This window comes from Microcaecilia unicolor, chromosome 2 (genome assembly GCF_901765095.1).
Source record: "Microcaecilia unicolor chromosome 2, aMicUni1.1, whole genome shotgun sequence".
In the NCBI taxonomy this organism is placed as follows: domain Eukaryota; kingdom Metazoa; phylum Chordata; class Amphibia; order Gymnophiona; family Siphonopidae; genus Microcaecilia; species Microcaecilia unicolor.
This window is the reverse complement of record NC_044032.1, coordinates 129,362,839-129,377,883: the sequence shown is the minus strand read 5'-3', so window position 1 is coordinate 129,377,883 and position 15,045 is coordinate 129,362,839. Positions and strand designations below refer to the sequence as shown.

Below are 15,045 nucleotides of genomic sequence, written 5' to 3'. Positions count from 1 at the left end.
CAGTGAGAACAATCAGCCTGCTGTCCTCGGAGAATACCTTCTACAGGTATGTAGCATTCGCTTTTGGGCCTCACATGGTATTATCAATACTCTAAAACTTGCATAATCAGGGCTTACATGTTTCTGACTTGCAGAGGAGGAAGCAGCAGGTAAAAAGCACAGCTCGCTGATTACTTCCTGCCAATTGGAGGACAATGCACAGGAGAAGGAGAGAATAGACAGATATATGTGGTGAAAGATGGCTGTGGACCCCCCCCCCCCCCCCCCCCCCCTTCTGCTAGTGACTGACTTACCACAAATATCTAGATTGGGAGTCATTGAATTAGCACGTGTCTTAATTCTACCCTGCTGTTTTCATGGTTGAAAGTTGAGCTTGTGGCAGTGTCAAAGTGCCTAATATCTAAAGATGATTATGTGTGTTTAAAATGGTATGATGCATGTATCATTGTAATTTCCAGTGTCTGTTCATTGAATGTGTCATGCAGTGGATTCAGGAGGAGCAAACTTACCCAGGCAAGCAGATGTGTTTCCAGATCGAGATCATTTTGGACGCATTTTCTATAATCAAGCTCAGATGTCATCAGAGGGAATTTCTCAGGTAATTTCCTTACAGATTAGGGCATAGTTATCAATGCGGGCTACTGTTAAGACGTGTTATTTTACCACTAACTCATGCTATTTTAGCACAGATCCCTTATGCAGTTGACACCTAGTTACTAGTTAACAGTAAAATAACATCTTAATGGTAGCCCACATTGATGATTTCCCCCTAAAACGAAAGGACTGTGCTGTTGTCTTTACAGTTGTTTGCAAAGGTGTAGGCACCCCTGGTCAAATAGCACATTTTAATGATTCCTTAAGTGTCCAGGAGCTGGCATATCTTCTGCATGCTAATGAAAAATATTTTTATAACATTTTCTAAAGACTATGGACCATCAAATTTAAGAAGCTCTTTAACTGTTATTTAGAACGCATCCATAAGCTTTATTACTGATATCATTAGTTCGTAACTTTGTTGTATATAATCTTAAATCAACAACAAAAAAAATAGTGGCTTACATCTGTACCAGCAAAAATAATTTGTCTTAACAACAAAAATTTATAGAAACAATTGTATGTTCTGCTTAGCTTTAAAATATGGAGTGTTTGGGACTTTTGATTTGGATGTTTTGCATGAGTGTCACCACTAGAAACCTTTTCGGTTTATTGCTAGATTTATTAGAAAATTAAACATGACCTATTTCTGTAAATTATAGTGCATAATTACTATTTATGTGCAGTGTTTTACAGATTCAAAATAATAAAAAGTTTAGCTTATACAAAAGTTTAGACACCCTTCCATTTGATGCTTGCTTTCTTTAAAAAGAAAAAGGTTGTTAATAAGGTCTGAAAAGTTGATTAAGAGACAGAATATGTTTAACCACAAAACTGGGCTCCTCTAGGCAGCTCTTCTAACCTCTCAACTTGGGCTCCTCTAGGCAGCTGTTTCAGCATTTGAAAATGAAGATAATTCATTCTTCAGAAGGGAAAGCTATAAAAAATGTTTAAACACCTCCAGCTAACAATTTCAACTGTTAAGTATTGTTAACAAATGGAAGGTATGTGGAACTGTGAAGTAAAAGAAAAGTTTGAAAGACCAAAAAAAAATCTTTCATAGAACTATATGAAAACTGGTCAGATCTGCAAAATGGAAATCACAGGTCACCATAGACAACCTACTGAAAAGTTCAGCTGACTCAGTAGTAGTTGTGCAAACAGTATTCTGTGGACAACTGTGATATCCACATTGAAATCTCTTTTATTTTGCTGTTTTGGTTTAAAGTGCTGTTTGCACAAGAACCTACTGTACTCTCCTGGACAGCGATGTGTTTTATTAATCGGATCCTGATAGTTTGGAGGGCATAGAAAGATGGTCCCAGTTTGACTGCTGGTCCTCTGAAGTTTTCCTTCTGATCTTTTTTTCTTCCAGGTCTGGTATCATTGAGACTTCTGACCTATGAAGCCCCATTTTAGGTAGAAATCAGAATTGAAACATCCAAGTCAAGATGTGTCCAGTTCCAGTAGATTTTTAGGAAAGGGTCTGCTGATGTAGAGGAATGGAGGAGTAGCCTAGTGGTCAGTGCAGTGGACTTCGATCCTGGGGAACTGAGTTTGATTCCCACTGCAGCTCCTTGTGACTCTGGGCAAGTCACTTAACCCTCCATTGCCCCTGGTACAAAATAAGTACCTGAATATATGTAAACCACTTTGAATGTAGTTGCAAAAACCTCAGAAAGGTGGTATATCAAGTCCCATTTCCCTTTCCCTTCTAAAATACATTCAGGAATGTACATGTATATATGTTTGGTGGGGGCAACCATTTTACAACTGTCAACGTGTAAAATAATAAAAGGAACAAGGTGATATGCACTTATGTGATCATCTCTGGGAAAAGGTGACTAAAGTCACCAGAAGCAATAAATGAGGTTTTAATGAATTCTGTTAGAGCAAACAATATACTTTTATGTGTAAAAATGAAAATGTTACATAAGTACAACTGTACAAACACATAATTTTTGCAGACTGCTTATGGACTTGTGACATGAAAAATTGCCCATTCTCAATATTTTGGATCTGAGACTTGACTCAACTTTTTCTAGAGACAGTCACATATATGCCAGCACTTACACATGTATGTTGGTATTTCCAAAAATAGATGTGCAAGTGCCAACAGACACTTGTGTGCCATTTTGGAAACTTAAGCATTTAAATGCTCCCACTGAAGTACAGAGACATCAGTTGTGCAGTATTATCGATTTTTAGTGGGAATTAAATAAGAGGGTTAAGGGCGAGACCTCTCCTACTCGTCTCTGTAGAGTGCTACCCAAAATGAGCTCATTGATGAAACCTAGATGTACCCAGGAGCAGCTTTAACTCCTGAAGTAGCTGTCACTGAGAACAGATAAACATTCCCCTTCTAAAATGAGGAATGCAAGTGCTTGTTTTTGCCCTTCTTTAGTCTACCCTTAGTCTAGCTAAACCTTGTGCAGACTATGCCCTGTAGTCATATGCACATATTTTAGATTTACATGTGTACATTCCAGTTTTCTAGAATCAGGTTTTCTGTTTTTATTCAGTAGACTTGTATAAATGCTAGTATTTAGATGTGTAAATCATGATTAGGACTTCTATAATCTCCTTGATCTTCAGGAGAGACCGCTAAAGGTCCAGGTAGGCCTTTTGAATATCGGATTAACAGCACTGTTTTGTATGTTCTTGCTGTTTTCGATCTAATCCAGCAGTATCACTGAGACATGGTTGAAGTGGGTTAGACTAGTTACTTGGCTCAGGCCTGTCCCCTGGGTTTTAATTATTTTCTAACTTACAGGTCTCAGAAACAGTAGATAGACTTTATTGCAGAGAACTTGAAACTGCCTTTCATTTCAGCTGAAACTCTTTTAGCCCAAATTTCAGGGCTTGTCCCCTTTAACATGTATCTATCCGAAGGGGCTCCTCCACCTACATCTTTTACCTAGGGTAAGCTTTTGAACGCTTTGAGGTGTGTACTTGCAAAAGTATTCTTTTAGTTTTAAAAAAGATTAATATATCTACCATAAATGAACCTTATTCTACCACAATTACATCTTGTATTTGTTCATACTGGAACTGGCGAACGCCGTTACGGTACTATATAAGCCACATTGAGCCTGCAGATAGGTGGGGAAATGTGCGATACAAATGTAACAAATAAAATAAAAAATAATATAAATGCTGAGTCGCCTACAACATGTCTTGAATAGGAGATTTTTTTTTTTGTGATCTCTCTCTCACACTGTTGTCTTCTGTGCCATCACATGCACTATAATATTGTATTCACCTTGTTCTTTCTTCTCATGACATGTTAGTTATTCATTGTTCTTTCACCTCTATTCTGGTATCCTGGTTTGACTAGTATAATATATCTTTAGGATCAGGTCTTCTCTTTTTTTTAATTTTTAGAAGTCTTTATTGTACTTATTCAGATACATAACAGAATAGTTACAGCTAATAAACATTACAAAATTATAGCGGTAGTAGGAATACAAAGATAAACTATGATCTGAATTTGTGTCGAAACAAACTGAAATCTGTAAGCAACTTCAACTTTTTCATTTTTGTACAATGAAAACTCTCCCCCCCATCCAAACCAACCCCTCCCTCCCACCCCCCCCCTTCTCCCACTCCCCGTGTCCAACTATGAAGCCCTGTGTTTAGAGACGTTCCGGTGGCACTACCCCTACTCAGCGTTCAAGAAAGGCCCCCATATTCTCTCCCACTTAGGCAGGACCTGGGCTTTAACTGCAATCAATCTCTCCATCTCGCACACATATCGTAACTTGGTAAGCCAGCGTGTTAATGGTGGTACCAATGGCGACTTCCAACTCTGAGCCAGATTCGCTCTGGCTGTCTGCAAGGCTCCCCTTGTCAGAAGCCATTCATGTTCTTTGAGACCTGCTGGTCGCTGGCCCAGTATGTATACTAATGGATGCCACCGCACAGGTCCCCCTATCCATCTCTGAAGGCGCGCCTGGACTGCTCTCCAATACGCTCTAGCCTTTGGGCAGGTCCACCATATATGGCCCATTGTACCTAGAGCGTCACATCTCCTCCAACATCTATCTGAGACCTGCCCAAACATATGGTGCAAGCGCGCCGGAGTAAGATACCAGCGGAAGAAGACCTTAATTGCATTTTCTTTCATAGGTATTGATCTCGCTGCACGCATTGTCCCCTTTTCCAGCTGTAACCACTTTTCGTCCGTTAGGGTGAAACCCAATTCCTGCTCCCATTTTCTCCTATGTAACAAAGATGGCTTTTGGTGCCCGGCTAGCACCGCATAAAGATAAGTGATCATCCCCCGTGTACTGTGATATCGCACACACACTTCTTCCATGGGGTGCGTTTCCCTCTTAAGACAAGTTACATAAACAGACCCTTTCAGAAAATGTCTCAATTGTAAATAAACATAAAAGTCACTCTGCTGCACCCCAAAATCATCCTTCAAAGCCTCAAAGGTAACCACCTCCCCTCCGACATGCAATTGGCCCATCATATCTAATCCGGCTTCAGCCCAGCGTACCAACACGGGGTTCCCCACACTCGGCTCGAACAACGGGTTGTCAAGTATGGGCGCCAGGCCCGAAACAGGCGGTTGCCGATCGATAAACATCCGATCCCAATAATAAAAAGTGGCTTGTACCGCCGGTGGAAAGCACTCAACCCGCCCTCTATACTTGTTGGGTAGCCACATCAAGTTACCCAACTTACGGGATCCCACCATGGATTGTTCCAATTGTACCCAGAGCTTATGATCTTCCCCCCGGAACCACTCTACCGCCGATCTAGCCTGTGCCGCCCAATAATACCAACACAGATTCGGCACTGCTAAACCTCCCTGATTTTTATTCCTATAGAGAATTGCCCGTGCCAAGCGGGGTCTCTTTTGATTCCAAATAAACCGCATCAGACGGTCCTGTAAATTAGACAGATAAGCCCGGGGTACCTTCAAGGGAAGGACCTGAAAAAGATACATTAGCCGAGGCAAGACGTTCATCTTAATTGCCGCTATTCGGCCCAGCCAGGAGAGTCCAATGAGGGACCATCTGCCCAAATCTCTATAGATCTCTTTTTGCAATATCGGGTAATTATCTGAAAACAATTCCGACTGGTCCGCAGGGATCTGTACCCCCAGGTATTGTATAGATCTGGTTGACCATTTAAAGACAAATGATGCCTGCAAGGCCTCATACACTCGTGGCGACACTCCCACCACCAGTCCTTCTGACTTATTAGCATTAAGCTTATAGCCTGAGACCCGCGAGTATATCTCAATTTCCTTTAGTAAGTTAGGCAATGAGGTTAATGGGTTTGTTAACGACAATAACACATCGTCCGCAAACAATGCGATTTTGTACTCCTGCCCCTTCACCTCCACCCCTGTTACATTCACATTCTCCCGGATTGCAGCAGCCAGTGGCTCCATTGTCAAGGCAAACAACATTGGGGACAGCGGGCATCCCTGTCGGGTGCCCCTCCCCAGCGAGAACATCTCCGAGTTCCCTCCGTTAATCCTAACACATGCCTGCGGTCTTGTATAAAGCGATTGGGTCCAAGCTCTAAACAGGGGCCCTATCCCGAGCCTGTGCAGGACCCTATCCAGGAATCCCCAATGGACTCGATCGAAGGCCTTCTCCGCATCCAGCCCCAACAAGACCAACGGACAGGCCCTCGACCGAGCCCAATGCATCAAGTCCAGAGTTCTGCGCACATTATCCATGGCCTGTCTCTTTGGCACAAATCCCACTTGGTCTGGGTGAATCAAAATAGGTAAGAACCTCCCCAGCCGATTGGCAAGGACTTTTGCCAGGATTTTAACATCCGTATTTAAAATTGATATAGGGCGGTAGGAAGCACAGTCCGTTCCATCTTTCTGAGGTTTAGGTATTACTGCCACCCAGGCTTCTAACATAGTTCTAGGCAGCGCCTGTCCTTCTCTAACTGAGTTAATGACCAATGTTAAGCAGGGCGCCAACTCTCGCGCAAATTTCTTGAAGAACTCATTAGTAAAGCCATCCAGGCCTGGCGTCTTTCCCGTTGGTAAATCCCTAATAACCTGCAATACTTCTTTTAGTTGCACTGGGTCATCCAGTTCTTTTTTCTGCTGTTCGGATAATACAGCCAGCCCTCTATCTGCTAGATATTGGTCTATCCCCCCAACCTGTACGGCAGCATCTTCTCTATACAGAGACTCATAGAACTGGGCAAAACGATCTCTAATTTGGGCAGATTTATACAGCATTGTACCATTCTCAGCTTTCACTCGCATAACATGTCTGTCAGCTCTCATCTTTCTCAATTTCCGTGCCAACAATCTCCCTGGCTTATTAGTCCCTTCATAATACACCTGTTTCAGTCGAGCGTGCACAAACTTCAAGCTTTCCTCATGCAGCGCAGTCAGTTCCAATCTCACATCCTGTAACTTACGGTAATCAGCCACCCTACCCGACGCCCTGTATTTGGACTCAAGGTCCCCAATGAGATCCATACATTTCAACAAGCGCTCTCTGTGTATCCTATTTCTGTGACTGGCACACTTAATAAAATATCCTCGTGCCACCGCCTTAAAGGCATCCCACACAGTACTCAAAGCTGGCCCCGAGTCCATATTTATTTCAAAATATTCCTTCAGGACCGGAAGGAAATCCGCTACAATCTGAGGATCCTGCAACAGGCAATTATTAAATGACCACCTGCATTCTCTTCGCTCTCCCTCTAATGAAGGAACCACAACCCACGCCGGAGCATGGTCTGAGATTGTAATATGGCCAATAGCGGATTCCCCCCCCCCCCTCCGAGAGGGTTCTGTCCAGAAAGACATAATCCAGTCTCGAATAGGACAGGTGCGCTTGGGAGTAAAAAGTATAATCTCGCCCCCTCGGGTGACACATTCGCCACCAATCACACAGACCCATTTCTTCTACTAAGTTCCGCAAAGCTTGGGAAATGTTGTAATCAGCTTTAGTAGGAGATGCTGACCTGTCCAGACCAGGTTGCATGGTTGCATTGAAGTCTCCTGCCATGAATACCCTCCCCCGGGAAAACGATTGCAATTCCCTATGAAGTTGTCTGAAAAACCCCTCCTGGTTTTCGTTAGGGGCGTATATATTGGCCAAAGTAAACTCCTCCCTCTCAAGCTGCACATGCAAAAAGAGATATCGCCCCGCCACGTCTCTCCTCAGGTGGAGAACCCGTACCTGGATATCTTTATGAAACAAAATAGCAACTCCTCTTTTTTTCCCCCCTTTAACATCAGAAGCACAGTATACCCCTGGATACATTTTAGATGCCAATAACCCCTCATGCTTTGGCAACATATGCGTTTCCTGTAAAAACACCACCTTCGGGCACATTAAGCGTAACTCACGCTGAAGGGCATGGCGTTTGTATGGGGAATTGAGCCCCTTTACATTGTAAGTAAGTATCTTAAAGTCAGACATTAAACTTGTTCAGTAAATCATCCCTATGAAACAGTGTATGAGGAACATTCAAACCGTCTGGTATCTGACCCTTCTTGCCCCTTCTCCGGATTCTCCCCAAGTAGTTTAGTTCTTGATCCCCCATTCTATACTTCATAGTACCTTCTGTCCCTAATAAACAATCTTCCCCCTCCCCCCCTATACTCCCTCCCTCCCATCTCCCCCTTCCCAGGAAACCACTAGCGAGGTTTTTAGTCCCTCGACTAGGAATACAGAAGGAAGAACCCATTAACCCAAACAGCTACCCAAGGCCCCCTCCCCCATCCCCCATCCCTTCATATCCCTGCTTTTTACGCTATGATCCCTCCTCAGTGTTATAAAACTTTTCGCCCCTGTGGGAGTGGTTCATCTATTTCCAATACTACTTTAACATCGTTCAAGTTATCCCATTCCCAGCACTCTTACTTTTATAGGCATACTTAACAAATACAAATTGACATGACTCTCCACTGCCACGCACAGCACAAGTTCATTTTACAACTTCAGGTGCCTGTTCGTGCCTTTTTCCCCTTGCCTTGGACTCTCTGCCATCTCTGCAGCTTAGCTCGCGTGGTCGGATCCAGTTCAGTTGGTGGGCCTTCTGTGGACACCAGTCCCTCGGTTCGTAGTGTCTTCCACACTTCTTCCAGGGTCCGGGTTCGATACATATGTCCACCTGTTGTGAAGCAAAGGGCAAATGGAAAAGCCCATCTGTAGGGGATTTTATTCTTTGTTAATACTTCCAGTGCTGGTTTCATCACTTTCCTCAAGGACAAGGTGTGAGCAGACAAATCCTGAAAGACTTTAATTTGTGCATCATTATATTCAATGTGCTGTACTTGGCGCGCTTTCTGTAGCAACTGTTCCTTTGCGGTGAAGGAGGTGAAGCAAACCACAATGTCCCGTGGTCTATTGTCTGTCCGTCTCCCCAATGCTCTGTGTGCGCGCTCAAATGTGATATCTAGAGTGTCTATCAACTTGCTACATAGCAGCTTTACTATGGCGCCAACATCCTCCTGGTCCCCCACCTCCGGGACTCCACGAAAACGCAAGTTGTTACGACGCCCTCGGTTTTCTAAATCGTCCAATTTAAGCTGCATTTCGGCATAGGAGGTGAGTATTTTCGAAAGACGGGTTTCAGTCTCGATCAGTTTTTCCGCGTTCTCATCTACCCGCACCTCCAATTCTTCCACGCGGCCTCCCATCTCCCGGAGGTCTACGCTCAGCCCGTCCATCTTTTCTAGGATTTCCTCCTTTGACGCTTTGATTTCCTTGCGGATCTCCATTAGAAAACGCGTTAAGTCTTTGGGCAACCCCCGCTTACCGGTTGATTTTCCCGATTCGCACAGGGATGGAGCGGAGTCCGAGTCAGAATGTGAGGCGGGTGCCGACGAGAGCACATGGCGCCGCGTGGTCCGGAGCGCCGGCTTCTCCAACGTATGTTCACTCTCCCTCCGTGACGCCGCCATGTATTTCAGCGGGGAATGTCGCGTTAGATTCCACACACCACAAGGAACGTTGCAGTAGCTAATTTAGTTCGTCAAACAAGCAAAGGAACGCTATTATTGCTCAGTTACGGAGGGTGGCAACGGAGCTAGCTCTCTAGGCAGCCATTCAGGTCCGTGACGTCACTTCCTCCTCAGGATCAGGTCTTCTCTAATCCTCCTGGTTTATATGTCAGCGAGCATTCCAAGAAACTTTACAGACTTGACCCACGAATTATTATGAAAGGAATGTAATTCAATACTGGCAGACTTTTAGGCGCATTTTCAAAATAAGGCTTTGGCTGGTGGGGGTTGGGGACCCCTGCCACCCAAACCAGGGGCCCGGATGAAATTTGTGGGGGCCCAGGCCCTCGTGTCCCCCCATAGCTATGCCCCTGGTGTTGAGAAAGTTGAAATCCTTCAGGGAGATTTTTTTTTTAAATCCTTATCCAGAATGCTCTTCTGATGCCATGAGTGTTAGTCTTGTCAGCTGCTCTCAAGAGGCTTCTTTGCTTGTCAGCAGAGGCAGGCATTTAGGTTTTCATCCAGTATCATTTTTGAGTCGGGTATAGCTGGGAAGGGTGGGACAAGGGATTTTTAATATAAATGGCATCTATGTGCCTTTCTGCCACTTCCCCTCCCTGCTATCTCTTTTCCCTTCACCATAGGAAAGGCATCAACTCTCTATCTCACCCCCCAACACAGTCCAGCATCTTTCTCCTCTCCCTTCCCTCCCCTCCCTCTGCTGATCTTATAAAGTAAACCTATCCTCAGCCGGTCCTGCACTCCTCTGATGCAATTTCCTGTTTCCGCGAGGGTGAGACTTGGCTGAGGGAAAGCCTGAGGCAGCCTGCTTCAGTTACTGAATGCTGCTGGAGAGTCAAACAATTTTTAAATGCATGGCAGGAAGTAGGAGGCAGCTGGGGCTGGAACTGGGAACTGAAAGGAAGAGAGGCAGGTGGGAGAAGGTGGTGGGGCTGGGGGCTGAAAAAGGGAATAAGTAGGAGAAGGGAGCTAAAAAGGGGAGCAGGTAGGAGAAGGCTGGGGCTGAAAAGAGGGGCAGGTGGGAGAAAGGGCTGGATCTAGAATTGGTGGCTGAAAAGGGGAGTAGGCAGGAGAAGGGGGCTTGGTCTAGAGCCGGAAAGAGGGGCCCATCCCCGCTGGAATCTAACCTGTCCCCATCCATCCCCGTGGAGAATCTAACCTGTCCCCATCCATCCCCGTGGACAATCTAACCCATCCCTGTGGAGAATCTAACCTGTCCCTACTCAGTCCCCCAAGAATTTAATGGTGCATTAAAAAAAATTCCTGTTGTCTCTGGGTTTGAGCCGCAGCAGTGCAGGCAAGGAAGGAACGGAAGTTGGAACACTCTGGTGCGCACATGTAAGACTTCTCTGATTCACTGGTACTGTGTGTTAAGAGATCGCCACATGCACGAGCCAGTAGGTCAGGTGACATCTTATGCTTGTGCCTATGTCAGAGCTGAGGTCTTCGCATCAGCCTGGGAGCATAGTAAATGACAGCAGATAAAAACCAAAACGGTGCATCCAGTCTGCCCAGTAGTCACAATCATTATCAATTCATGATTAAATCAACAATGAATGTGATATTATATACTTGATTATGGTCTTTCTGTGGCATTTCTGGGACATAGACCATAGAAGTCCGCCTGGCCCAATCCTTATGTTCCAACTGCTAGAGTTGCCCTCTAAGCCCACTCCAGCCTATTCATCTTCTCATTTGCGGGACACAGACCGTAAAAATCTGTCCAGCACTGTCTTCATATTCCAGCCACTGAAGTTGCTGTCTAAGCCCTTTCCAGCCCATTCTAAACCAGATTGCCATATATGAGACACAGACTGTACAGGTCTCTCGGTATCGGCCCTAGAGCTAGGATGAGACGTAAAACAGCTGGATGGTGTGAGAGTTCCCTTTGATGAAGCGTTGTGAAACAGGCACCTGTCAGGGGTATACAGGCACACCAGTTATAAAGGAGCGCATTTGTTCACCAAGCCAAGTGAAGCTAAGTGTCTTACCAGTGTATTTACATGATGAATTGTATGAGTGCAATACACATGACAAATGTATTGTAAATGAAGATTAGCATAGGAAGGAGGGGGTAGGAGTCGATGATTGGAATGAGACACACGAACAAGGATTCACCACGGGAGTGAAGTGAGCATCAGCCGTGTGCAATAATAGGAGACTCCACCTCACCTATAAGATATAAGTGGTTTACATAATATCCTCCTATATATTTTTTTGTCGATAGAATTGTGAAGGAGTAGATATAAGCCATATATATATTTCTAAGATAAGCAGCATAAAATTTATTGTATTGTTTTGGGATCTTGTCAGGTACTTGTAATCTGGATTGGCCACTGTTGGAAACAGGATGCTGGGCTTGATGGACCTTCAGTATGTCCCAGTATGGCAACACTTGTGTTCTTATGAAAAGTGACTGGGATTGGGCTGAAAAGTAGAGCAGGTGAGAGCATAGGGCTGGAATTGGGGGCTGAAAAGGGGAGCAGGAGGGAGAAGGGGGCTAGAAACTGAGGACTGAAAAGGGAAGTAGCTGGGAGAAGGGAGCTGGGGCTGAAAAGAGGGGCAGGTGGGAGAAGGGGGCTGGAGCTGGAACTGGGGGCTGAAAAGGGGAAGCTGGGGCTGGAACTGGGGACTGAAAAGAGGAGCAGGTGGAAGAAGGGGGCTGAACTGGAATTGGGGACTGAAAAGGGGAGCAGGTAGAAGAAGGGGGCTTGAATTGGGGACTAAAAAGGGGAGCAGGGGCTGGAGATGGAACTTGGGACTTAAAAAGGGAGCTGGGACTGAAAAGGGGGCAGTTGGGAGCTGGGGCTAGAACTGGGGCCTGAAAGGAGGACAGGTAGGAGAAGGAGGCTGGGACTTGGAAATGGACATAATTTAGGGGCTAGGAGAAGGTGGATGGGGATAGCAAATGGGAGCTGGTAGATGTGACAGAAATTGGCTGATACTGGGGACAGATACAAGCAAGGGCTGATACTAGGACTGGGGCAAAATTAAAGGGGGGCTCAGAGCTAGCATACTGGGGATGGGGTAAGTGAAGGGATCTAATACTAGGCATGGGGGCTGAGGTCTAACAAGGGACAGATGGAATATAAGGGCTGGAGGCTGTTGAAGGGACTGGGAGAAGGAAGAGGACAGATACTATATGAGGGAGGGGAGAACTAAGGGCATATGCAGGGGAAGGTGAAGATGGATGGGTACTGGGGTTAAGGTGGGGTTACTGTTTCTCCTTTCTGCAGTTTGATCTCTCCATCTCTCCTCTTTCATTCCTCTAGTGTCTTCTACCTGTCCTTCCTTTCCCATCATTTTGCCCCTTCTGCATTTTATCCCTGTGTTTTCTTCCTTCTCTCCTTCCATCATAAGTTCTTTACCCCACTGGAAGACAGAGTAGCAGGAGGGCAGCAGTATCAAGTAGCTAACAAGAGTCTAGTCTGTATGGAGCTGTAGGAGGAAGTTTGACTAGTTTCAGTGGAAGTGAGGGAAGTGGGATAGCATTCTGGATTGTGATGCAATATTGCTGGGCATTCGCACAGACAACATTAACTGTAGAAGTTTGTACGGGCTTCTCTTTTAGAAAACCAGATAATTGCAAATTAACTATCTTTTCTTTAAACTTACTAGTTATGGTATGTGCGTTTTGTCTTATTTTGTTTGTTTTTTTTGTTTTTTTTTAATCCAGATAGCAGTAGTAATGGGATCCTGTACAGCGGGAGGAGCCTATGTGCCTGCAATGGCTGATGAAAGTATTATAGTCAAGAATCAGGGAACAATATTTTTGGGTGGCCCTCCTTTGGTAAGTAAATGTACATATTAACATTTTTTGGCTGTGCTTGTATATGCTTCATAGGAAGTCACCGCCCCGGATATAAAAGCTGATTTTATTGAAAAATGTTGAACATAGCCATGCTTCACCCACAGGCTGCATCAGTGGCAAGAATTAGCAAAAAACAAAACACATAAATACAAATAGTATAACAAATATGAATAAATAAAATTAACTCATATAACACAGCTAATACGTAATGTAAATAGTTAATTAATATTAATGTAAAACATTCATGCAATTAAATAACCAAGTCTATTATAAAACAATTGATTGAATAACTTCACATTAATAGACAAATGTATCAAAATAATGTAGTTTCAAGCAGCAAATATAGGTCAGTGAGGGGACATTGGACAACTCCGCTTGGCTATCCTCCACGAGGATACATGGGACTCAGTGGATTCATTTCAGGCCTCACCTCTAGCAGCTCGGGATCGGGAAGATATTTCCACTAGGGAGGATGAAGACTTCTTGGTGATAACCCTTTTTAGGAAAGAGTTGCTGAGCCATATTACTGACTTACTATTCTTGACCCTACAGATTTAATCATCCGGCCAATAGGAACCCTCAGGAATTGCATCCTAAAACTATAGAAGCTGCCTAGGGCCTTTCCCTTGCATAAGGCGCTCTTGCAGATGCTTCAACCTCAAGGGCTCAAAGTACCAGAATAGGCTATATCCCTTGCAGTGAGACAAGCTGGACAGGCTGTTTTGTCTCTTGAAGGTGGATCCTTAGTCACTGTATGACCAAGAAGACCCCAATCTTGGTAGAAGAAGGGCACAATGTTGAAGGAGATTAATGACATGCTGAGCAGCTCCTGAAGCAAGCCTTTGCTTTCACAGCCTGTGGGGGCTGTGTCACCTGGGCTTCTTTTCTTGGGGCACAGCAGCTACTAGTCACTGGAAGACTTGCATCTGGAGTTGGGTGCCTCATCCCAAGTGGATGTGCTCTATGACCTGATTTGAATTTCTTTCTGTTTGGTGGTGGTAGTGGCACACAGATGGCTGTGGCTGAGCCACTAAGCAGTGGATTTGGCCTCTAAATCACACTTGAGCAAGTTGCTTTTTTGAGGCTGCCTCCATTTTGCAGCAGATTTAGAAAAAACTTGTTAAGGACCTGGGAGAAGCGAGATTTCCAGAAGACCGTCCACTGTCTACTGCTCAACTGGCTACAAACAAATTGCGTCCCAGGGATTAGGGGTGTTTTTGTTTTGGCTGGCAGGCTACGGGGCCCTCCATGGTCAAAAGACGTAAAGTGGAAATCCTTTTGTGGTGCAAGAAGGGCCAGAGACTCTGGCCTGGGGCTGCCAGGACCCCTTAATGAAGGTCAGCAGAGTCCCTCGGGTGAAGGTGGGCAGCAGGCGCATCTGTTTCTACCATCACTAGGCTCAGATCATCTCAGTCCAGTGGATATTGGAGGTGGTCCATCAGGGCTACGCTCTGGAGTTTGCAGCACCCGTTTTAGATGCCTTCATGATTACCCCGTGCGGGGGTTCCCATCAGGAGGGAAGTGCTGTAGACAGTGTTGCAGTGTTCCCTTAAGTTGTGGATGATTACTATTTTGTCTTATTTTGATCCCAAAGAAGGGAGGCCCTTTTCACCCCATTTTGGATCTGTTCCATTTCACCTCTGTGTTCCCCACTTCTGGATGGAAACCGTGC

The 15,045-nt window shown here is 44.9% G+C and overlaps 1 protein-coding gene across 1 annotated transcript in view; it reads left to right on the top strand.

Moving 5' to 3' along the window:
* Positions 1 to 15,045, top strand: part of MCCC2 (methylcrotonoyl-CoA carboxylase 2) — a 62,609-nt gene that overhangs the window by 21,200 nt on the left and 26,364 nt on the right. Inside the window, exons 6-7 of the mRNA XM_030193304.1 lie at positions 486 to 598; positions 13,239 to 13,352. Coding sequence (XP_030049164.1) covers positions 486 to 598; positions 13,239 to 13,352 — 227 coding nt within the window. The remainder of the gene's footprint in view (positions 1 to 485; positions 599 to 13,238; positions 13,353 to 15,045) is intronic.